A 26,033-nucleotide genomic window follows, 5' to 3' on the forward strand; every position below is an offset into this window, starting at 1 on the left:
AATCTCAACATCATATCAAAGAAATCACATACTGTGCTTTTAAATTATTTGTTCTCAAAATGGGAGATAAAACCACTTGATTAGAACTGTGCTACCTTCCAAATTTGAAGTCTACAACAATATGGACCAAGTACCAAAAGCCATTTAATGTCTAAATTATTGATGCGTTGCCTTGACCTTACTATACTTTTACCACACATAATTTACTCTGGATTCAATTCTCTTAGGCACATAGACGGAAACCACAAACTTGTGAGATGGAGGATGGTGTTCCATGGCTGTGTGGATGGTTTCAGTCGTACCATTATCTACCTCGCTTGTCTAGACAACAACAGAGCCTCTAGTGTTTTATCACTATTCATTACTGGTGTTCAGAACTTTGGAATGCCATCTAGGGTGAGGAGTGATCATGGACTTGAAAACACTGGTGTTGCCCGTTTCATGCTTTACAGGAGAGGATTAAACAGACATAGTGTAATTACTGGCAGGTCTGTGCATAATCAAAGAATTGAGAGGTTATGGGCTGAGCTAAATCGAGTAGTGTCGTTTCAGTTTGTTAATCTTTTCAACTTTATGGAGGAGCATGGTGTGTTAGATTCACTTAATGAGCTCCATTTATTTTGTCTTCATTATATATATTTACCACGAATTCAAAGAAGTGCCACTGAATTTCAGAACCAGTGGAATAACCATGGTCTATCAACACAAGGGGGGCAAACCCCTCTTCAGCTGTGGCAAAGGGGCATAGTCAGCAATGCAGGAATTCATAACCCAGGTATGAATGGTATTTATGACACAGGCAGTGGTTCTCTTACGAGAGCTCTCTCGTACTGCGTCTTAGCTAAGACGCTACGGGAAAAGTCTCTTTTCACGAAATACTGAAGCAAAAAATTATCCTTAATTTTGTATTTTTGTAAAGCGCATTTGCAGCAGTACACAGCCATAGGCGAGACGGCTCGCTCGCTCACTGGCTTGTTCTGCGGCAACTGCACAGCCTATCGAGCGCAGGCTGATGCAACATCAGACCAATAAGGGCGCTTCGCGCCCTTCTTGCCACTTCCCGCCGAAACGGGTGTGGCCCAACCTATAAAAGGAGCTCGAAAAGGCTGACTCACCTGATTTTTCATCTCTTCAGCGAAGCTCACGCATCGCTGGATCACGAGGAAGCAAGCGCCGTCTGGAAGAGCACATCAGCAGGACGAGCCATCCTGAAGCCGCTGGCACCGCCGCCTTCCACTGCCGTTCCTGCTGCGCTATCCGGCGCCCATATCCTTTATAATCCTTGTTCTGTCATAATCTGTGTGTGTGTTCGCCCTGCGACGCACGTTCACAAAAGAGCTGCGTCTTTTTAAAGATGCCTTCGTGCGGCTCGTGCAGAACCCCGCTCAGCGAAGGAGATCGTCATGTCATCTGCGTCTCCTGTCTGGGTGAAGACCATGCAGCGCTCGCGCTCGCTGATGGAGGATGTCCTCATTGCGAGCTGATGCCTATGGTGACTCTGAGGACTCGCCTGGCATACTTCTCGAAGCCTGCATCATCCGCTGCGCCGCAGCGCCGTAAGAAGCGCCGCTCGCAGCGCCTACCAGAACCGCCTCCAGCTCGGCCGAGCTCGCCGGTTCCCTCCGCTTCGCCGGTCTCCCCTGCATCGCTTCCCGATGCTCAGTGTCCGCTGCTTGCCGACGCGTCATCGGAGGAAGTGGATCTCAGGCCCGCGTCGGAGGAAGAAGACACGTGCTCTCTGCTGGCTTCGGGCAGTGAGGGTTGGACGAGCTCCGTGGATCTCGCGCCAGCTGCTCAGAGGCCCAGCAGACGGGGGGATATCGATAAGGAGCTGATGCGTGTACTCTCGTTGGCCGCGGCGAGCCTCGGCCTCGAGTGGTCTGCACCAGCGCCCCCTTCACGTTCCCGGCTGGATGGTAGCTATCTTCCGGATGAGCGCTCTTCCTCAAGCTCAAAACACGCCCCTTTTCTTCCTGAGCTTCACGAAGAAGTGGCGAAGGCTTGGGACGCTCCATTCTCGGCGAGAATCCGCTCATCTGTTTCGCCAGCATTCTCCACACTGGACGGTGCTAAGAACAGAGGCTACCTGTCACTTCCGCCGGTGGAACAGGCTATAGCAGCGCACCTTTGCCCGCCCTCTGCTGGACGGCGGACTAAGGCGGCGTTGCCATTCAAAGCCTGCCGCATGACGTCATCGCTGCTCACACGGATATTCTCTGCTGCTGGGCAGGCTGCGTCTGCGTTACACACCATGGCGACGCTACAGATTTTCCAGGGCGATCTTCTCCGCAAGCTGGATGAGATGGGACCTGAAGCGAACTGTCTCGCGGATCTGAGGAGTGCTTCGGATCTCTCCCTCCGCGCTGCTAAGTCCGCTGCACAGGCCATGGGACGGGTTATGGCTTCCGCTACGGTGGCTGAGAGGCATTTGTGGCTGACGCTTTCTGACATCAAGGAGTCTGAGCGCGCTGCGTTTCTTGACGCTCCGCTAACTCCTACCGGCCTCTTTGGATCTTCCGTCAACGAGTTTGTGGAGAGATTCGCCGAGGACCAGAAAGCTTCACAGGCGTTCAAGCACTTCTTGCCGAAGCGCTCCAGTTCTGCAGCTAGCCGCTCTAGACCGGCCCCACAGAGCTCTCAGTCACGCCCACCGCCTCCTGCTGCGCCATCACGACAGCGTCAGCAACGCAGCTCGGGACCCCGTTCTCGCTCTTCGAGCCGTCGCCCCGCGCCGCGGGAGCCGCGGCAGAGGATTGCGGTGAAGCCAGAAGCCCCGAAAGCATCCTAGCACTGCTGGGAAAGCGCCGGTGTTCGAGTTCCGCTGCGGCCGAGCTCTCACCCAAGCGCGCCGCTGTTGCAGTTCCAAGAGTTGCGACTGCCTCAGTGTTTTCTGCAATGAGCAAGCCTGCACGAGTGCCCGCTTGCCTGCACACAAAAGCCGTTATCACGGCTACCCAGATGTTTCACAAAAACAGCGTTTTTTCTGGTGTCCCGGCCACGGCCGATGGTGCTATAAATGTTGTGACGATGCCCACTCCTCAGTGCCCATCTCCACATGTAAGCACAGCCCTACACACAGGGCCTGCGCTCATAATGTCGACTCAAGTCGGTCGCGCACACTACATAGTAAACGTGCCCACCCCTCAGTGCCCACAATTACTATGTCACACGCGTCATGCGGTTTCTGTAAAAACGAAACCCGTGCACGCTCGTCCGGCCACGGCCGATGGTGCTTTAAATGCAGTGACGATGCCCACTACCCAGTGCCCATCCCCACATGTAAGCACAGCCCTGCACACAGGGCGGGCGCACATAAGATCGACACAGATCGGTCGAGCGCGCCGCATAGTAAACGTGCCCACTTCCCAGTGCCCACATACACTATGTCACTTACGGCGCGGGGCTTCTGTAAAAACGAGGCCCGTGCACGTACATTCTGCACAGGCAGACGGCGAGTTGGAAGTGGTAAAAGTGCACACATGCAACCCACGGTTACTCGCAGATATATTGAGTCCCACGGGACCCGCTCAGCCTCCCTCCAGTCGGTTAAGCGCCGGAACGGGGTCGAGGATGAGCGATCTGCCCGCTGTGATCAGCGCGCTCCCCGCCTCAGATGCGCAGCACACTCGAGCGCCGCCGTTGCCCAGTCAACGGAGCGCGTGTCACATCCAGCCCTTAGCCATTCATGCGAATGCATGGTCAGCGCTTCCAGGGGTTTCGGATTGGGTGCTAGGCATTATAAAGAGAGGCTACTCGCTACAGTTTTCTCGACGCCCACCGCGCTTCTCAGCGCGCGTCGAAACTACGGTCAAAACAGAAGTAGCACACATACTTCGGGCCGAAATATCGAAACTGTTGAGCAAAGGGGCTGTAGAGCCTGTGTCTCAAGCTCAAAGCGAGGGGGGGCTGTACAGCAGATACTTTCTGGTGCCCAAGAGAGACGGGGGTCTCAGGCCCATACTGGATCTAAGGCAGCTGAACAAGGCATTGATGAAACGCAGTTTCAAAATGCTCACGACCAGGAAGCTCCTCGCGCAGATTCGCGGAGGGGACTGGTTTATGTCAATAGATCTGAAGGACGCGTATTTTCAAATACAGATAGCGTCAAACCACAGGCGGTTTTTGAGATTCGCCTTCGAGGGCCAGGCATACCAGTTTGCAGTCCTGCCATTCGGCTTGTCCGTAGCTCCTCGTACGTTTACGAGGTGCATGGATGCAGCGCTCGCTCCTCTCAGACTCAGAGGCATACGAGTGCTGAATTATTTGGACGACTGGCTAGTTCTGGCCCAATCACGAGCGGAGCTCGTGAACCACAGGGCTGTTTTACTCGATCACCTCGAGAAGCTCGGCCTCAGTGTCAATTGGGCGAAGAGTTCGCTGAACCCCAGTCAGACGATCCTGTTTCTGGGTATAGTTCTGGACTCGTGTTCCATGACGGCGCGACTGTCACCACAGCGCACGATGGGCATTCAGCGCGCAGCGAGTTCTTTCCGCTGCGGCGCGACTGTGTCGCTCAAACACTGTCAAAGGATGCTGGGTCTCATGGCCTCAGCATCTCCGGTTCTGCGGCTGGGCCTGCTCCGCATGCGCCCCCTGCAGTTCTGGCTGAAGGCTCGGGTGCCGCGCAGAGCGTGGGCGTCTGGCCGGCTGCATTTCAAGGTCGATCAGAGCTGCGTTGCGGCTCTAGCACCTTGGACAGCGAACGGCTGGTACCGATCAGGTGTAAGCCTGGGGACTTCCCCGAGTGTGAAAATGGTGTCGACGGACGCCTCCACTTCGGGATGGGGAGCGCTGCTCGAAGGCAGACCGTCCTTTGGCCTATGGTCAGAACGGGAAAAGCTCCATCATATCAACTGCCTGGAAATGCTGGCAGTGGAGAATGCGCTGACGCGCTTTTGTCCCCATATCAAGGATCACCACGTCGTAGTCCGTTCGGACAACATGTCCGTGGTGTCCTACATAAATCGCCAGGGCGGTCTCGGGTCCCGAAACCTGTACAGGCTGACGGAACGCCTCCTGATTTGGGCTCAGCGCAACGTGCGCTCGCTGAGAGCGGTGCATGTGCCTGGACTGCAGAATCTGGGTCCAGACAGGCTGTCCAGAGGCAATGTCCCTACGGGCGAATGGTCTCTACACCCGCAAACAGTTCGGCTGTTGTGGGAGAGATTTGGCAAGGCGGAGGTGGACCTCTTTGCGTCCCACGAAAACGCTCACTGCCCCGCATTCTTTTCCAAGAACGAAAGCGCGCTGTCACGGAAATGGCCGTGCTGCCCGCTTTATGCGTTCCCTCCCGTCTCCCTCCTTCCGCAGGTGATAGAACGGGTGAGAGAAACGAGATGTTTAATACTGCTTGTGGCACCTCTTTGGAAGAACCAACCATGGTTCCCAGATTTGATGCAATTAGCGGATGTCGCCCCATGGCCGGTACCGTTGAGGAGAGATCTCCTCTCGCAGGCCAGGGGCTCGATTTGGCACCCTCAACCGGAGTTGTGGTCCCTCCATGTATGGGCACTCAACGGTTACCCGCTGATCTCGCAGTGGGAGTGCTAAATACCATCACTCAGGCTAGAGCTCCGTCGACACGACGTCTGTATGCCTCGAAGTGGTCGGTGTTCTCCAGCTGGTGCACAGCTCGAGGTTATTCACCCCTTAGTTGTGAGGTGACGGAGGTCCTCTCCTTCCTACAGGAGCTGTTGGATAAGGGCAGAGCCCCATCCACGCTCAAAGTTTATGTGGCGGCCATCGCGGCGTTTTCTGAAACGGCGTCCGGTCAGTCAATAGGAAGGAACGATTTAGTCATCCGGTTCCTCAGAGGAGCTAGGAGGCTGAATCCTCCCAGGCCTCCGTCAGTCCCTATGTGGGACCTCGCGGCGGTTTTGGAGGCCTTGAAGGGTCCCCCTTTTGAGCCTATCCAATCGGTTAGCCTTCAGCATCTGTCGTTCAAGACAGTATTCTTGTTGGCTCTCGCTTCTGTGAAGCGTGTGGGTGATTTGCACGCGCTCTCGGTGAGCCAGTCGTGCTTGGAGTTTGGGCCCAATGACTCAAGGGTCATACTCAAACCTAGGCACGGTTATGTGCCGAAATCCCTCAACACACCGTTTCGGGCTCAGGTTATTGCCCTGTCCGCCCTGCCGGTGTCAGGGGAGGATGGAGACTCGAGTCTTCTTTGCCCTGTCAGGGTTTTAAGAGCTTATGTGTCTCGCTCTGCTGCCTTTAGGCAGACGGAGCAGCTATTTGTCTCATTCGGTGGACGTTCCAAAGGAATGGCTGTTTCGAGACAGACTCTATCCAGATGGATAGTTGACGCCATAGCGTTAGCTTACGCTTCCAGGGGCCTTCAGTGCCCGTTGGGCGTCAGAGCACACTCCACAAGAGGCGTCGCCTCATCGTGGGCGTGGTCTACTGGGATCTCCTTGCAGGATATATGTATGGCGGCGGGTTGGGCCTCGCCGTCTACATTTATCAGGTTCTATAACCTGGAGGTTCCCGCCTTGCAAGCAAGGCTGCTGTCGGTATAGAAGAATCAGGGCCCTGAGGGGAATTCTGAATTCATGAGCGCTAGACGCTGCCGACTGTTATATGGGCAGTATTGCGTAAGACCCGCATTGCCACATTGGTCAGGCCTTGCCTCGGCTGTGTGATGTCATATTGCCGCATCTACGGATGCTGCTAGGTATGGGACGGAGGGTTTTTTCCCCCTTTTTCTGTCCCGGACTCTCTGTGAGTCCCTCAGGTGACTGTGCACTGTATATCCTGGGCGTTGCTTCAGGTTTATCGGTGTGTGATCCCTGCGCGCACGGCGTTTTACATCGGGTTCCCGTAGCGTCTTAGCTAAGACGCAGTACGAGAGAGCTCTCGTAAGAGAACGTACTCGGTTACTAAACGTAACCTCGGTTCTCTCTAGAAGAGCGAACGAGTACTGCGTTCTCTGCCGTGCGTACGATTCACTCTGGTTCGCTTCGGCGATGAAATAAATCAGGTGAGTCAGCCTTTTCGAGCTCCTTTTATAGGTTGGGCCACACCCGTTTCGGCGGGAAGTGGCAAGAAGGGCGCGAAGCGCCCTTATTGGTCTGATGTTGCATCAGCCTGCGCTCGATAGGCTGTGCAGTTGCCGCAGAACAAGCCAGTGAGCGAGCGAGCCGTCTCGCCTATGGCTGTGTACTGCTGCAAATGCGCTTTACAAAAATACAAAATTAAGGATAATTTTTTGCTTCAGTATTTCGTGAAAAGAGACTTTTCCCGTAGCGTCTTAGCTAAGACGCAGTACTCGTTCGCTCTTCTAGAGAGAACCGAGGTTACGTTTAGTAACCGAGTACGTTTTGGTAATGATGACAACACATCACTCTCAGACTTACAGACAAATAATAACGTTGTTGTTCCATCAATTAACATTACCCTCAGTGACACAACAATTCATACACTTCAGCAGACATTTGATCCATTTGTAGATGATGGAAATCATGGTATAGATTTGTTTTGCAACCTTGTGCAATTTCTAGAAGTAAGGCATTCCTAAAATAATTTACAAAAAAGGGAACCAAAAACCCCTCTCTACAGATATTTTTGATTTGATAAATAGACTGAGCACATTAAACAAAATAATATTTACTTGCCGTAGTTGTGTAATGCACAGAAAAGCTAACACATTGCCATGCTCTGTGATGTTTAAAAGTTTAAGTTTAAAACACTTATTGTAATAGCTTTAGGTTTATAGTTTGTTTTTTTCTATATGGGATGAGACCTTTATCAATGTGATTCTGTGAGCTTAAAGCTCTATGTTAACATTTTACATCCATGTGTCTGTATAAGTTCTAAAAAAAAAAAAAACTGATAAAAAGTAATGAAACTGTTAAACCATTTTATTAACGTGTTTGGCTGTGGAGCAAATTCATTTGATGTCCTTTGTTAAACAGGATAACTAACAACATCAACATTCATATTACAACAGTATAATCTGCAGGAGACATGCATTGCACATATATAAAAAAAAAAGAAAAAAAGTAAAATGCTGCATTACTGTCAACAAAATAATGCCAGTGTGCAGATTGTTTATAGAAAACAATGCCCAGTGCATCTTACCAATAGTTAATGAGATTAGTTTTTTTGTGAGTCAATTTAGCATAATTGCACAGTAAAAGGTAGCCAGACTTTCATAGCAAAAATAAAACCTGTGTTCGTTGGTGCATGAATTATCCATGCAAAATGGTCACATGCATGCAGTCAAAAATATCAAGCTCCAAAACAAAATTACTGAAATGCAAAGCAAAATGGTAGAAAAGTAAAACATCAAAAGTTGATCAAGAGACATGGTGAACAACAGTGAAACAATGTCATCTGTGAACTTATTGAAAATATGCTCCTGTAAATTGTTAGTTGTCAAAATTACTGGCAACATTAAACTTTAACTTTTCATTTTTCGAAAAAATATATTTTTCAACGAAGTGCAATATTCACCCTCGAAACATGAGTCAAGAACTGTTTTGAAATCATTTAAAATGCTGACATTTATCTGTATGAACTTGATCTTTAAACATAATACTGAGACGGAGGTCTGTCCATTAAAGGGTTAGTTCACCCAAAAATGAAAATTCTGTCATTAATGACTCGCCCTCATGTCATTCCAAACCTGTAAGACCTTCATTCATCTTCAGAACACACTTTAAGATATTTTAGATTTAGTCCGAGAGCTTTCTGTCCCTCCATTGAAAATGTATGTATGGTATACTGTCCATGTCCAGAAAGGTACTTTGATGATGTTTTTATTACCTTTCTGGACATGGACAGTATACCGTACATACATTTTCAATGGACGGTCAGAAAGCTCTCGGACTAAATCTAAAATATCTTAAACTGTGTTCCGAAGATGAACGGAGGTCTTACGGGTTTGGAACAACATGAGGGTGAGTCATTAATGACAGAATTTTCATTTTTGGGTGAACTAACCCTTTAATTATTTTATGCCAAAACCATGGGTATTTCCCAATGCAAAGTCCATGTTTTCCTGAAAGTCTCTGTAGGTGGTGTGCAGTGGTAATTTTAAACAATTGATGCAGGTGTTTGCAATAGGCAGTTTAGAGGTGCTTTCTGCATCATGCTCTCGGTGAAGAAATTCAACTGAAGGTTGTGGAAAGAAGCCAATTGGTGGAACAGTATTGGCTCCAGTGGCAAAGGCAAGAATTGTTTCCAGCTTCTGTGTTCCTTCTTGATCTAGAGAAAAAACAACATCAGAAATTCAGATTTAAAACAAAAAAAAAAACCTACATGCATCAGTAATCTTAGTCCCTTGCATGTAGTCAATTTTATCCCTTGAAACTCACCTTTGCTCTATTTAAAGGGTTAGTTCACCGAAAAATGAAAATTCTGTCATTAATGACTCACCCTCATGTTGTTCCAAACCCGTAAGACCTCCGTTCATCTTCGGAACACATTTTAAGATATTTTAGATTTAGTCCGAGAGCGTTCTGTCCCTCCATTGAAAATGTATGTACGGTATGCGGTCCATGTCCAGAAAGGTAATAAAAACATCATCAAAGTAATCCATGTGACATCAGAGGGTCCGTTAGAATTTGTTGAAGCATCGAAAATACATTTTGGTCCAAAAATGACGACTTTATTCAGCATTGTCTTCTCTTCCGGGTCTGTTGTGAGCGCGTTCCCGACCCTGCAGTGGCACTGTTGACGTACGACGCTGCTGAAATGTTTTCTGGTGCGCCCAATAACAAAGATAACATCAGCAGCATCGTACGTCAATTGTCACAGCAGTCACACTCACAACAGACCCGGAAGAGAAGACAATGCTGAATAAAGTTGTGATTTTTGTTATTTTTGAACCAAAATGTATTTTCGATGCTTCAACAAATTCTAACTGACCCTTTGATGTCACATGGACTACTTTGATGATGTTTTTATTACCTTTCTGGTCATGGACAGTATACCGTACATACATTTTCAATGTAGGGACAGAAAGCTCTCGGACTAAATCTAAAATATCTTAAACTGTGTTTTGAAGATGAACGGAGGTCTTACAGGTTTGGAACGACATGAGGGTGAGTCATTAATGACATAATTTTCATTTTTCAGTGAACTAACCCTTTAATATACGCAGATCATTAAATATTAAAATTAGCCCAGCCTGCATTTGCTCATTACAGTTCAGAGATCCACTCGGTCAACTTAGGTCAACGCTGTACAGTCGTGGCCAAAGTTTTGAGAATTACATAAATATTAGTTTTCAAAACGTTTGCTGCTAAACTGCTTTTAGATCTTTGTTTCAGTTGTTTCTGTGATGTACTGAAAAATAATTACAAGTACTTCATACGTTTCAAAGGCTTTTATCGACAATTACATGACATTTATGCAAAGAGTCAGTATTTGCAGTGTTGGCCCTTCTTTTTCAGGACCTCTGCAATTCGACTGGGCATGCTCTCAATCAACTTCTGGGCCAAATCCTGACTGATAGCAAGCCATTCTTTCATAATAACTTCTTGGAGTTTGTCAGAATTAGTGGGTTTTTGTTTATCCACCCGCCTCTTGAAGATTGACCCCAAGTTCTTAATGGGATTAAGATCTGGGGAGTTTCCAGGCCATGGACCCAAAATTTCAACATTCTGGTCCCCGAGCCACTTAGTTATCACTTTTGCCTTATGGCACGGTGCTCCATCGTGCTGGAAAAGGCATTGTTTTTCACCAATTGGATTGTTGGAAGAAGTTGCTGTTGGAAGGTGTTTTGGTACCATTCTTTATTCATGGCTGTGTTTTTGGGCAGAATTGTGAGTGAGCCCACTCCCTTGGATGAGAAGCAACCCCACACATGAATGGTGTCAGGATGCTTTACTGTTGGCATGACACAGGACTGATGGTAGCGCTCACCTTCTCTTCTCCGGACAAGCCTTTTTCCAGATGCCCCAAACAATCGGAAAAGGGCTTCACCTGAGAATATGACTTTGCCCCAGTCCTCAGCAGTCCATTCACTATACTTTTCTGCAGAAGATTAATCTGTCCCTATTGTTTTTTTGGAGAGAAGTGGCTTCTTTGCTGCCCTTCTTGACACCAGACCATCTTCCAAAAGTCTTGGCCTCACTGTGCGTGCAGATGCGCTCACACCTGCCTGCTGCCATTCCTGGGCAAGCTCTGCACTGGTGGCACTCCGATCCCGCAGCTGAATCCTCTTTAGGAGAATCCTCTTGGATGCCCTGAAACCTTCTTTACAAGAATTGAACCTCTTTCCTTGAAGTTCTTGATGATCCTATAAATTGATGATTTAGGTGCAATCTTAGTAGCTACAATATCCTTGCCTGTGAAGCCATTTTTATGCAACGCAATGATGGCTGCACGCGTTTCTTTGCAGGTCACCATGGTTAACAATGGAAGAACAATGATTTCAAGCATCACCCTCCTTGTAACATGTCAAGTCTGCCATTCTAACCCAATCAGCCTGACATAATGATCTCCAGCCTTGTGCTCGTCAACATTCTCACCTGAGTTAACAAGACGATTACTGAAATGATCTCAGCAGGTCCTTTAATGACAGCAATGAAATGCAGTGGAAAGGTTTTTTTGGGATTAAGTTCATTTTCATGGCAAAGAAGGACTATGCAATTCATTTGATCACTCTTCATAACATTCTGGAGTATATGCAAATTGCTATTATAAAAACTTAAGCAGTAACTTTTCCAATTTCCAATATTTATGTAATTCTCAAAACTTTTGGCCACGACTGTACAATGGCATCACAATCTCAAACCGTGTATTAAAACTGTCTTTAAATCACTGCAGTTTTAAAGATAGAATACTAAATTTGCACATGGTTTGTCTTAAAGCAAATTAAAAACATCAGACAGACATAAACAACATTTATGATTGATTTTCATCACAGGGGGCCTTTAACTGATTTACAAATGACAAGATGCAGTGCACTATCAATTTCAAGTGAGAAGATATTTCAGTGTATGCATGAAATGCTTAAAACTTTTACCTTCTGCATCTGTAAGGTAGTCTCTCCAGAAAGGAACAACAACTTCTTCAGTATGCCTTCTATTGCTGCCAACTGGAGATAGGCGAATGGTAAAGAGGTTATCAACCAGATCAGCTGTGAGGGTTGTAGGAGACCAGCATAGAAGGGGGCGAAAACTCTCTGGGTGAGCTTGTATTTTGTCCAGCACACCAAGTGTTTTCAGTCCATCCCGAAATCTTAGTAAAAATCAGTTAAAGTTGATTCAGTAAAAGTGTTTTGATTGGTTACTTAAGTTTCAACAAAAAAAATTGTGTGTGTCTTTTATGTCTTCATGTGGCATATATGAATTATAACTATAAACCCCATAACCCTATAATAACCTATAACCCTATTAAACTATGCTATCTACTGTACTTCAGGTTAGTTACAACAGTAAAGTATGCATGTCAAATTCATATTTTCTAGTGACACCCATGAACACTTTGCTAATTCGTGTGCATAGTATAGGACATTAAATACTTCAACAGAAATGGTCCATAGAAAACCTTGAACACAGTTTGCATGGATTTCAGATCCTTATTGTAGAATCAAAAAACTGAGGATACCTCTCAAAAGGACCACGCACTCTGTGTATCACTTGGAACATCAGGATGTCATCTACAAGCTGATTCTTGTCTTTCATCCTCCGCAGCGGCCTCAGGCAGCCAGCAGTGGCCAAATACTCCTCAAGTGGCTCAGTTGATGCTAGCAGCTCTTCAAATGATTTACTCTCAGTGATCTACCAATAGATGTAATAAACAACAACAGTTTAAAGTGCCCTAATTAAATATCTAGTGTAGAAATAGACAAATAAACCATGACATGTTGTAAAACTAAGAAAAAAATATTACCCTTTTAATTTTTTCATGCAGGTCTTTATCTGCAATATCTTCTAAACCTGGCTTAGCCAATTCTGGGCCATCAACAAGGGAAGAGAACAGAGTTGGGGACAGAAAGCCTGGCGGAGGACCGCCGTGTACAAGGCTTACTGCTATAGCTCTGCCTGCAATGAAGTACCTGTCCTCTCTCATGGCTAGTGAAAATGAAATTATATATATATGTGACTGTGCATGCATACAAAGATTTTACATATACCAGTACCATCATATAAAATATAGTAATTGTTTTATGTAATAAATAATCAATGCATTACCAGTACTGTCAAGGGCCAAGTTCATTTTATCTTCGTCTCCCTCAAACATTGAAGATTGCAGCAAAGCCTCTATTAGAAGTCTTAGAAATTCTCTTCTCGGTCCATCTAAGTCCACAGCCTCCTCAGGTATGCCCATATCATCAGAAAACCTGACAGAAATAGTGTGACATGGATCGTATGTTCCTCGTTTAAAACCTCTGATGGCTCCATCCAGGACTGTGTATCGGTTAATATTAAACTTGCATTTCTTCTGATGGTTGATTTTTTTTGCAAGATCTTGCAAAATATATTTCGCTGGCACTGGACATCCTGTGGCCTGTCTAAAACAAATGAGAATAATATAAGTTACAATGCTTGCTACTTTTAAGAGAGTGGTATTATGTTTTGTTCAAGCTCATTGACAATTTTGAACAATCTGCACAACATCTGTTGATATTAATGGGCAATATGCACATCATATGCATATAAATGAGCAGGTAAGGGACCCCTTCACTACATTCAATACAGACCTGTAAACTAATCAAACAATCAGAAAAATATATAAATAAGCAATGACATCAAAACTGTATCTTTGATATTGGCTACTGTAAAACAACTGCATTTTGACTAACCTTTCACTCTGCAGGCTTGCTAGTATGGCCTGGTTTAACTCCTCATCATCAGAAGACATGTCAGAGAGTGCAGACATTACTGAAAGGTAGCTATCATAGTTCCCTGATTGATGGTGTGTTGAGGTAGAGGCTAATGCGAAACTACTGCTCTGGTTGGGTGAGCTTAAGAAACTTTGGCCAGTAAGATCCACCAGAGGCGGATTAACTGAAATAGTTCCTCTAAATGATGAGGTAATAGGCTGACTGGTGGAAGGGCAGATTTCCAGTGAGCACACTGGCAGTTGACTAGACAAATAGCTTGTCGAATTGCTGCTGTGGTTGGGTGAGTTACTTCTTTGATTGGTCAAGGCAGGAGTTTGAGAGAATAATGCACCAGACACATGTGATGAGGCAAAAGGTTGAACTTCAAGAGTACAGTTCGGTGGGGAGCCAGAGGCCATTAGACTGGTGAAACTGTCAGAGTGTCTATTTTGTGTTAAAGATGAGGAGCGCAGCTGCCTCGCTGAACCACTGTTTTCCTCACAGTTGCTTTCTTCACTGCAATAGCCTGTAATATCATCCTTGGAAATACATCAAAAAAACTTTTTCAGATACAGTATGCTAAATTTCGACAGTAATCTGAACAGTATCTGGAACCACTAGGATTTCTGATTATATTTTTAACAATTACTTTTGCTGTCCTCTTCTATTCTAAGATCTCAGTTAGTTCAATTTCCTTTATTTTAATTAACAGGCATTGTAACACTGCTCTAGTCTATTTGAGTAAAACAAATTACATAGTTCCTCAAAATGTTCATAGCTACAAAGCAGAAATTAAATAATAACAAGAAACGATACAACACAGCTCAGAGATAAGTAAAAAATTTAATCTGCATGCATGATTATGCACCAATTAAAGGTTATTGTTATTACAATGCTCTGCAGGTCAATTCAAATGTGATGTAACCTACCAAAATTGGCTTTGATGGTCTAATGTACAGGGCTTTTGATTTATATACTTTATGTATGAGACTCGCATCCAGCTCCTGTCCAGCACGCAGTTTGGGTGTAATCAATTTGTGGCCACATGCCATCAGAAACTCTATGCTGTAAAACAGTGGTTAAAATTTAATTCAACTTTCACCAATGGAAATGACATAACCTTTAAATAATTTATGATAGAATAATTATCCCAGTGTCACAATATAATAAAGTACATGTTGTTACCTCACATTAGCAGAGAGCTTTTCTCCAAAGGCATCCCTTATTTGTTCAGTGACAGTCCTATGGTCCCAGGATTTCTGGAATTCAAATCCATTCAATATATGTCCTTGTTCATGTAACTGTTGCTTTATGCGATGCTTGACAACAACACTGCTTGATGGCGTTGGAAGAAGGATGACATCTTTGTTGAATGTATCGTGGAACTGTGTTTTGGCCCTAGAAAACAAAGCCAATATTATATTTGGTATTTATTTATCCATTATTGCAATCATGAATCAAGTTAATCAAACCATAAAACATGACCATTTAGGATATATGTATTTTTATATTCCTATCACAGCTCTTTTAATAAAGTGGGTGGTGATCATTCATTTCATTATTAATGCCCTTTAACACTACACTAAAACTGGTCAGAGTACATCTAATCATCCTTTAAAATAACTGCTGATTAAAGCTGATGGAGGAACAAAAACACAGAACTAGAAAGCGGAAAATGTTGTCCTACAGTGAACAACAATATATATATATACATACACATACATATATATATATATCATTTCTATTACGGATATAGTTTTGAGAACATTATCAAACAGTATTGACCGCTATGCCAAAGTGTGTTGCAAGATTAGCAAACGTAACGTACATTTTACGAGTTTGTAGTTTGTTTACGTTAACTTACATGCCGTGTAATCGCGTACTGTAACGTTACACACGGTAAACAGTTTTGGCCTATGAACTTACGTTTAACGGCACTGTTAAGTTGTAAATGTACGTTGTTCTTACCTTTTCCTTGACCGGGAGCTCCAGCTGCCGAAGTGTTTTTGAGTCTGATATCGCATAGATTGCCGCAATCCTCCAGTTTGGCCTTGAGTAACGTTAGCAGCTTGACCTGCCAAAGCACCGACTGAGCTGCCAGGCCTGAAAAGTGTCCTCATCTCACTTTCCACCGTGCTGTATGTAGTACTACGTGCAGATGAGCCTGTATTTGGTCGCTCAAGGGACGAGGCCAAAGATGTAACCGTTTCAGGAGATGATAAAATATTTCTTAAAACCCCAATAGCTTGCTGAAGTGCTCCAGCGGCTGCCTCATCTACCTCAGCCATGCTGATCGCTAACTGTCCCGGTGATCCTGATCGCGCCTAACCTGCCTTCCGTTTCCACTAAACGCCTTCCGTTTTAACTAAACGCCTTCCGTTTCCACTATACTCTCTCTCACACATACATACATTCTTCTCTTACATACACATATTTTCTTCAGGCATACATACATTCTATATATATATATATATGTATGTGAAAGGAGTATGTAAGTGTGTGAGAGTAGAAATATATGTATGTGAAAGGAAAATGTAAGTGTGTGTGTGTGAGTAGAAATATATGTATGTGAAAGGAGAATATAGGTGTGTGTGAGAGTAGAAATATATGTATGTGAAAGGAAAATGTAGGTGTGTGACAGTAGAAATATATGTATGTGAAAGGAGAATATAGGTGTGTGTGAGAGTAGAAATATATGTATGTGAAAGGAAAATGTAAGTGTGTGAGAGTAGAAATATATGTATGTGAAAGGAGAATATAGGTGTGTGTGAGAGTAGAAATATATGTATGTGAAAGGAAAGTGTAGGTGTGTGAGAGTAGAAATATATGTATGTGAAAGGAGAATATAGGTGTGTGAGAGTAGAAATATATGTATGTGAAAGGAAAATGTAAGTGTGTGAGAGTAGAAATATATGTATGTGAAAGGAAAATGTAAGTGTGTGAGAGTAGAAATATATGTATGTGAAAGGAGAATATAGGTGTGTGTGAGGGTAGAAATATATGTATGTGAAAGGAAAATGTAAGTGTGTGAGAGTAGAAATATATGTATGTGAAAGGAGAATATAGGTGTGTGTGAGGGTAGAAATATATGTATGTGAAAGGAAAATGTAAGTGTGTGAGAGTAGAAATATATGTATGTGAAAGGAAAATGTAAGTGTGTGAGAGTAGAAATATATGTATGTGAAAGGAAAATGTAAGTGTGTGAGAGTAGAAATATATGTATGTGAAAGGAAAATGTAAGTGTGTGAGAGTGCCAGAATGAATTATGGCTTGTACGGCCCCTCATAGCATTATGAAGGTTTTCCATGGCAATGCAAGGCAATTTTAGCACATTTTATACACTTTTATACACCATTGTTTTTCAAAGTGCTTTACATAAAAAAGACAAATTAAAATAAATAAATCACAACAATAAAACAAGGAATTTAAAAACATTGAAAATGATTTAGAAATTGATTTAAAAGTTTTAAAATGAATTTAAAACGATAAAGAATAGAAAATGATTATACATAAAATATAGTGCAATCAGTTCGGACATTGCACAGTGCTCACTCAATAAATGCACAGCTGAATAAATGAGATTTGAGTCTGCATTTAAATGTGATTAATGTTTTAGCATATCTGATCTCTTCTGGAAGCTGATTCCTACTGCGGGCGGCATAATAACTAAAAGTAGACTCCACTTGTTTTGTGTGAACCCTTGGTATTTCTAACTGACTCGATCCTAATGATCTGAGTGGTCTGTTAGGTTTATATTCAGTGAACATATCTGCTATGTATTTAGGTCCTAGGCCACTGAGTGATTTATAAATGAGTAAAAGTACTTTAAAATAAATCCTAAATCTAACTGGAAGCCAGTGTAAGGACCTGAGGACTGGTGTGATATGCTCAGATTTTCTGGTTTTAGTCAGAATTCTGGCAGCAGCGTTCTGGATGAGCTGCAGCTGTCTAATGGTCTTCTTGGGAAGGCCGGTGAGGAGACCATTACAATAGTCTACTCTGCTGGTGATTAAAGACATGAACAAGTTTCTCGAAGTCTGAAAACAAAACATCTAATTATTGTAATGTTTTTAGATGATAGTATGCTGATTTAGCTACTGCTTTGACATGACTACTGAAACTAAGGTCTGTCTCCAGAGTTACACCAAGATTCGGGACTTGATTTTTAGCTGTTAGACCCCTAGAGTCAAGGTATGCAAAAACCTTGAACTTCATCTTTGTTTCCAAATTTAATGACTTCAGTTTTTTCCTTGTGTAAGTGAAGAAAATTCTGGCAATTTGGTTCTTTCTTATTATTTGACTTAGTGGAAGCATATACAGGCTAAACAAGAGCGGTGTAAGAATTGAGCCTTGTGGGACTCCACTATATGGTAAGTCATTTGATCAGATCCATTCATTCATTCATTAGTTCATTTGTTCATTCATTCATTCAAAATTAGATAAAACTCTAAATATTGTATTTACAAGATGATAAATGGACATAGTAAATTAAATACAAACAAGACATGATCTGATCATGTGACAAACATTTCGGTAATGTGGTTATCATTGCATAGCATTACCGTTTTATATATTTATTATTTTTATAAACTTGTACAAAATGTATTCAAGTATATACTGTAGTATCAGTAAATAGTCAGCTGCCATCCCATTTGAACATAACCCATTGCTGCATATTTGTGACGAGTGGGGCGGGGCCGAACTTTTTATTTTTGCATGTCAAGTTGTCCGTGAGGGGCTGCCACCTGTTTGGTCTTTATTTTGATTATTAAAGTTTTTGTTTGATTGTCCGCCGGTTTCCGCCTCCTTCTTCCCGCCTCCTTCTTCCGTGATCTTGCAGTTTTATTCGTTACAGTGGTGCCGAAGACCGGGAGAAGGAGGGACGCGCTGCTGAAGATCCCTCGCCGCTGAAGATCCCTTGCCGCTGTGGTGAATCCGCGGTGCCATCAAGCAGGCGAGGGAGTGTGCCGCCATGGACGCTCGAGGCGGTGGGCTGGAGTTAGTTGCCGGAGACGGGCGAGTGCCACTGCCAGGCACCGCGGAGGAGATCACCCAGCTGGTGGAGGGCCGAGCAACAGTGCGTCTGGGAACCGGAATTTCTTTCTCTCTTTCTCTCCCCTCTCTCGTCTCTGTCGCTCCTCCTTCCATCTCCTTTTCTCTCGCCTCGTCTGTCCTACCCCCGGGTTCCCACGGTCCCCTCAGGAGGGGGGGGGGTAGAGCGCAGTCTCGAGGGTACCCCCCGGGCTGCGAGGGGCGATGGGGGGTATGTGATGAGTGGGGCGCGGCCGAGAGACATGGGAACAGAGCGAGGCCGGTGGAGTGATTGGAGATGAGATGACACCTGCTCGACCCACCGGTCTCGAGTCCCACAGAGGAGATGGAAGGATATAAAACTGGAGCAACGACAGTGAAGGACGAGAGAGGACCAGGCCTGGGCTTTGGTTTGTGTTTGCTTTTTATTTGTGTGCGTCAGTCATCCGAGAGGGGTTGACGCGCTGTTTTGTCTTTATTTTGATAAAGTTTCTGTTTGATTGTCCGCCGGTCCCCGCCTCCTCCTTCCCGTGATCTTGGAGTTTTATTCGTTACAATGTTTTTTTTGTTTTTTTTTGCGCTTGTTCCCAACATGCATGTAGCATAAAAATGATAGAAATAGTGTTACAGGATTAGTATTATTATATTGTTTACTGGCTTTATTTATGCTCCTGCTGCTTTTGTTTTATTATCACTGTTAGTTATCTGTTGTATGGTGTTCATAGCTCATCTTTTTCCTTGATGTTTGTTGAGGATTGTGAATTAAGCTCTGAAATTTGTCTGCCGTCTGTTTGAAACTATTGAAGTGATTGCTGTGTCTGCCTTGCTTTCGTATCTCCCAATACTGCATGATCTTTGTTGTTAGATTCCCTGCTTAGCCATGTAATTTCAGTTGGACAGACTTTAATTGAGCGTACTCCAAAAAGACTTGCAATAATCTGCCTTATTTCTTAAAGTGAGGTCCATGTTTTTTGGACATTTTTACGGTGTAGGTCAAAAGTTAATGCTCAAAGCCCATCAGAAAGTATTGACCCACCTTCATTGTCAGATGCACACAAAATTTTAAAGCCATTTGGCTGTATTGATTCACATTGTCAATTTGGTACGAAGTGTGAGAGGGTTATTTCAGTCCTTGACTCAAGACCAAGCAACGTTTTTCCAATTTTATGTTGTCCAATTTTGGTGATCCTGTGCCAATTGTAGCCTCCATTTCCTGTTCTTAACTGACAGGAGTGGCACCCGGTGTGGTCTTCTGCTGCCATAGCTCATCTGGTTCAGGGTTAAACGTGTTGTGCAATCAGAGATATTCTGCATACCTTGGTTCTAACAAGTGGTTATTTGAGTTACTGTCCTTTCAATCATCTCTAACCAGTCTGTCCATTCTTCTTTTTGTCCGCACAACTGCCGCTTACTGGATATTTTATCTTTTTCGGACCATTTTCTATAAACCCTAGAGATGGTTGGGTGTGAAAATCCCAGTAGATCAGCAGTTTCTAAAATAATCAGACCAGCCCGTCTGGCACCAATAATTATTCCACGCTCAGAGTACATAGAAATATTAAGGTGAGAAGACTTTCATTGATTAGTTTTGCTCACATTGACTATACACATGGATATAACATTTCTCAACTGTTAGCTTCCAAAAAACACCATCAATGGTATTTGGAAACATTGAGAGCTTTTTGTGGCACCTTTATTTCGTCCTCTGATTTTACCCTTTGTTTTGTCCTCTTATTGCGTCCTTCCACTTTTTCACACAGTTTATATACAAACATTTGCTGGCTCACACAAATATATTTTATATCAGAGTTTCATCATAAATTGCAAATTGATTCCAGCCTGGCAACAGGCCTCTTACACAATTAATACCCCAGTTGCATATTAATAAAGCAGCCATCAAATCAATATACACAGAGACAAATTAACATTATCACCCTTGGAAACGAACAGCAGCAAGGCAGCCTGATCGTTTTAGTTAAAAATATATTGTGCTATGCCAAAAAAATAAAAATTATATATATATATATAACGTTGGATGGTTTTCAAGTGCCAACAATCCTCTGAAATCCCATAAAATTATAAGAAATCTAATGAATTATATAAAATATGAGTTATACGTATGAAAAGAAAGAACAAATTCTCTGAATGTCTTGAATGGGTGGTCGTTCTTTCATTCTGATTCTTGCTTGGCCCTCATACCAGATGGCACAATGCCGACCTGAGGTGAAGGGAGTATTTAGAAACAGCAAACATAATTCCAGCCTTGCAAATGAAATGAAATGAATTTCCTTTCCTGTCAGGTGATATTGACCAAGCCAGCAGTAAAAGAGCTTTGAATAAAATGAGTTTTTAATCCTGACCGTCAGAGCCTGTGAAAGGACAGAATGTGTGGAGCAGAATTCAAAGACTGGTCAAATGTCAAGTTTTTGAAATGGCCATTGACTTGAATTTGCCGTTCATATTCTTGTGTGGAGTCAAAGGTTAGGTTGGAGGTTTCATCACATGTGATTCACTGCTGCCGTCACCCCGCACAGGCAGGATGACGCTGTTATGACATCATGCAGAAAGGCTCATTGCCTGTGTGTGTATATCCAAGTAAGTGTTAGGCAATGGCTCTCCGCCAATGCAACCTAAAATACTCACTTTGGCACTGTTCTGTCAGTTTTTCGATTTGGGGGGTTACTGGACCATAAAAGCACTGATAACCATTGAGCAGTAAGGGTTCAGCATTGGTATTCTCAGACAGCACACCCACAGACCATTCTCTTACCGTCTAATGCCTACTGCACACATGACAAGCACTATGTAGAAAATTTTATTTAATGTTGTTTTAAAAAGCATTGATTTAAATAAAGCTGAAATAAAATATTATTAGTAGATGAAAAAACTGAAATAAAAATGTAATATAAATATATATATATATATATATATATATAAAACATTGATAAAATGGCAAAATTACAACAATTTAGAATTAACTTGAAAAATTAAAATATAAAAATAAAAGCTAATTAAAACAACTTTAAATATTAAATTAACAAAGAAATAATCTCACAAAATATAGTATATTTTAAAGTTTATATTATGTTTATTTAAGCTTCCAGGTTGATTCAACAAGCACTTTTGAGGTAGAACCACAGGGATTACTGGATTTGGCGTAGGTTTGCGAGGTTTAATTATTTATATACAATATTATATATAATAATACAAATATATAGAATTTAGCAATTTAACTAGATATCCAGTAGCAGAACTATCTTCCATTGTGAGTTATGTTAAGTATATGAAATAATTTTTGACTGACATAAATTCTGATTACAAAGTCATCATACCTGTACATCTTTGCTAATTCCTTTTTTGTGACACTGCTGTGTAATTATTATCATTATTATTATATATTTCTTTATTTATTTATTTTTTTCTACTCTGATGCAATATTGTTATCGTCAAATTACCGGTATGAGATATTATTATAATGCTTCGAAAAAAGTATGTCTTAAAGCGGATGCTAGTTTGCACTGCTCTTGGTAGATGTGTTGGCCATTATGGAAATGATCTGGCTTTGATCTGATCTTTGTTCTATCGTTTGCGCATTGTCTGTAAATCACCCGCAGAAATTTCCTCTCCAAATAGCGCTTTTTTGGAATTGCGCTCTCACTCTAATGTGCCCAGTTTAGTAAATCTGGCCCGTGATGTTAATACATGCCATTCAAAAAGACTTTTCCTGTTTAAGCAGGTAGATATTTTACATTTAAATTAGCTTGTATGCATTTGGCAGACTCTTTTATTCAAATTGACTTACAAAGTATTTGTAATGTACTTGCTAATGCCATGCTCTACTGTTTGAGCTACAAGAACCAAATTCTTTGTCAGAATAAGCTACACTGTGGGCCAAATGTTAGTCAAATCTGTATATGTGAGACTATTAAAGTAGTGACTTATTGCATTTTCTTGTATTAGTAATGACTAAGTGCAACATAATTGGCACCAATATTAACATGTTGCAGTATTCACAGTGCTTGTTGATGCAGTGTGATATGGAACTGAGCCTTTTTTTGCAGTGATCAGCAGAAAATGTGTTGAAAATGCACTATGAACATATTTATCTTTTGCAATATAGGCTTTTATGAGGTAACATAAAATAGAGCCAGTTGCCACAAATGAAAAAAAAAAAAAATGTTTTGGCTTGATCCAGGTTTCATAGTGACAAATACCCAGCTAACACTTTTTATTCAGTAAATCTGACAAAACCTAGATGTTTTAGATGTATAACTACATTATTAGGTCTAGATTCTGTTCTATGTAGTTTACTTACTGTTTGAATGCAAATGTAATTACCCTTCTCATTTAAACTAGACTGCAAGATTATCAGGTTTTAATAATAAATAATGTCCCACAATAGCCATTTTATAAATTAGTCTTTAAAAAAACGCTGGGTGGATAGTCCACCCAAAAATAATGTTCAGTATTTATATCAATATTATATATTTAAATGTTTATATATATATATATATATATATATATTAGGGGTTTAACGATACGCGTATTCGTATTGAACCGTTCGGTAAGAGGCTTTCGGTTCGGTACGCATTATGGACCGAACGGTTCGTTGGACTAATTAATTATATTTGGAAAATAAAAACAATTGTGAAATATAATGATATGCGTTCAACAAGGTAGCCCAATAACCCAAACGACGTAACAGGCAACGCCCCTGACACCCCCGAAGAAGAAAAAAAACACCAACTTGTTTATGTTAGGCTACTCAGTCAGGCGCTTGCTCACTCAGTACGCGCTGAAGGCTCGTTGCAAAATGGCCAATGCATTTAACAGACCAGAAATAGAAGATCCTCCAAAAACCAACAGGTCTGGTGTTTGGGTGCACTTTGGATTCCCTGTAAGCTATAATGGTGATGGCAAGAGAGTGGTGGATAAAAAAAAACAACGATATGTCGCATCTAGGGTTACACCAGCGGGAATACAAAAAAATAATTAAAAAAAACACCAGCGGGAATACTTGAAACATGTCAACTCATTTACGCCGACATCACCTTAGTGTGTCAGTATCTGGGAAAAGACGGAAAAAAGGAGAAACATAAATGCAACCCACATAGCAAATTTTCTCTGGCCCAGCTCCGGCCCACACAACCAGCTTTTGCTTGGCCCACATACCGCAATGAATGACGGTCCTAGTGTGGACCAGGTCTGGATTCCAGACAAAGGCCATACATGGGCCATAACTGGACCAAGTCTTAGCCAAGTTAATTACCCATAACTGGCCCAGAATTGGGCCAGATCAAAATGTAACATTGGAATCAAAACATAACCTTAAGTAAACCATATCAACACCAGTCTTTAACCAGAAAGCCCAAAACTGAGCCACACCTGAGCATGATCCAATTTTTCTGTGGCCCAGCTCTGGCCCACAAGACTTGGCCCACATACCGCAATGAATGACAGTCCTAGTGTGGACCAGGTCTGGATTCCAGACAAAGGCCATACATGGGCCATAACTGGACCAAGTCTCGGCCAAGTTAATTACCCATAACTCCAATACGCTGGACCAGATGAGTTCCACGTCAGCCTCAACACCACCATAACCAAGCCACTTACACACCCCTGCCAGATAAATAGTCACACCAAGACAGTATTCTGAACAAATATTTAATTGTGTTAAACATCAAAGCATTGGCATCTGTTTTTTCATCATGACATTTTTCCGTTGTACAAACTCCTCTCTAAAATGACACTCCTCTGTCAGTTCAGCTAAAAATAAATAAAAACAAAAATAAAACAAGTGCCGTTTTTTTGGTTTATGATGTTTCACTTTAAATGTTACTGGATCATCAAGTTTCATTGCCTAGTGCTTGAACGTCCATGTTTCTGGTCACGAACAAGATTCACTAAACATATAACACTAGAACATGTTTCATCAACAAGTTTCACTTCACAAAACACTTGAACGTCCACGTTTATGGCTAGGAACAAGTAGAACTCTTCAAATGACTCTGAAACAGTCATGATTCTGTCACTGAACAAGTTGAACTCTGGACAGAGCTTTTGAACATCCAAGCCTAAAGCCTGTTAACCAGTCATATTGTCCTTATGCACTTTGCTCTTCATCCTTTCTTTCCGTCCACCATCTCTGTCTGGGGCCAGATACAGCCATCTTTTAACGGTGGAATCAATGTCTTTCTCTGTGGCATCGGATGTTTGGCGGTTACGTCTTACAGCCGCTGAAAAACACAAGCACATATGATGTATAATTAACTTATGCATCATCAGGTAATGTGGATATTGAATCAAATGCAATATTACAACAAAAACTGAACCCAGATTTAAATTCAAATTCAGACTGTCTACTACAGGTGAAAGATCATTCAAGATGTTTATTTTTACTTTTTTTTAATTCAGTGTATGTTTTTGTTATGCAACCTTGAGCCATATACATAAAATGTTCTCTCCCTCCTTCACTTTCTTAATCTCTAATATAGTGCATTCATGCTCAACTATGCTGGTTCCAGATTGGTTTTTTCCATTCATGCTTTAAAAATTTAAGTAAAGAGAGAAAGAGAGAAAAAAAACCTTTGTGGGGTCAATCTCCACACTTAACTTTGATTTGAAGGAATTTTTTTTTTTTTTTTTGAAAACTGGACAAAAAGACAAAAGGTACAGTACTGTGTAATTGAAGGCTTTATAAAAATAACTGCAATCCAATGAAGCACTGCATAATCAAATTAAAAACAGCATGACAGTGTAGTTTTTCAAAAAGAATTCCACTTTCAAACTATTACTTAAAATCTATTAAAATAACTTTTTTATATTAAAAGTATAAATGACAATTTATATTTGTAAGGATCCACCCACCAGCCACAAAAGGAATCCAGTGGCCTGGTCGAAGGTTTAATGTATATTTTGTCTTTTACTTGCGCTTCTAAATTTTTCAGGATTTAATTTCATTTTTAGTCTAACTCCATGTTCAATCTGACTCTAATTTCAAGTGATCATTTAATTTAGGCAAAATTAATAATTAAAAACTGATCACAAAAATCAATTGTATGTTAATTTAGATATTTGAATATTCTGCAAATCTGATACTTTCATATTCATATTCATTATTCGTTTATTAAGGACCTAACATTGCTCAGAAATTCACTCTTTGAACAGTGAACGCACAGACACAAACTCGCCAGTTCTGTAACTTACTCAGTGAATACATGGTGAT

General features: G+C 42.3%; 1 protein-coding gene and 1 long non-coding RNA gene across 5 annotated transcripts in view; one reads left to right on the plus strand and one right to left on the minus strand.

The window, feature by feature from the left end:
• LOC132152507 (uncharacterized) overlaps window positions 1-26,033 on the plus strand; it is a 97,076-nt gene that overhangs the window by 59,026 nt on the left and 12,017 nt on the right. The gene's annotated exons all lie outside the window — the stretch shown is intronic.
• On the minus strand, window positions 8,951-16,065 carry LOC132152557 (uncharacterized). The gene is made up of 10 exons (XM_059561312.1): window positions 15,746-16,065; window positions 14,963-15,175; window positions 14,703-14,842; window positions 14,433-14,441; window positions 13,757-14,303; window positions 13,146-13,465; window positions 12,844-13,025; window positions 12,559-12,731; window positions 11,975-12,189; window positions 8,951-9,207 (listed from the first exon to the last, which is right to left on the minus strand). The coding sequence occupies exons 1-10, from the start codon at window positions 16,063-16,065 to the stop codon at window positions 8,951-8,953; spliced, it is 2,376 nt and encodes a 791-aa protein (XP_059417295.1).

This window comes from Carassius carassius, chromosome 11 (genome assembly GCF_963082965.1).
Source record: "Carassius carassius chromosome 11, fCarCar2.1, whole genome shotgun sequence".
Classification (NCBI taxonomy): domain Eukaryota; kingdom Metazoa; phylum Chordata; class Actinopteri; order Cypriniformes; family Cyprinidae; genus Carassius; species Carassius carassius.

Coding starts and splice junctions, on each gene's coding strand:
- LOC132152557 (XM_059561312.1), bottom strand. CDS start 16,065: ATGGCTGAGGTAGATGAGGCAGCCGCTGGAGCACTTCAGCAAGCTATT. Junction 15,176..15,745: donor AGCTCCCGGTCAAGGAAAAG/GTAAGAACAACG, acceptor TTTGTTTTCTAG/GGCCAAAACACAGTTCCACG. Junction 14,843..14,962: donor AAGCTCTCTGCTAATGTGAG/GTAACAACATGT, acceptor ACTGTTTTACAG/CATAGAGTTTCTGATGGCAT.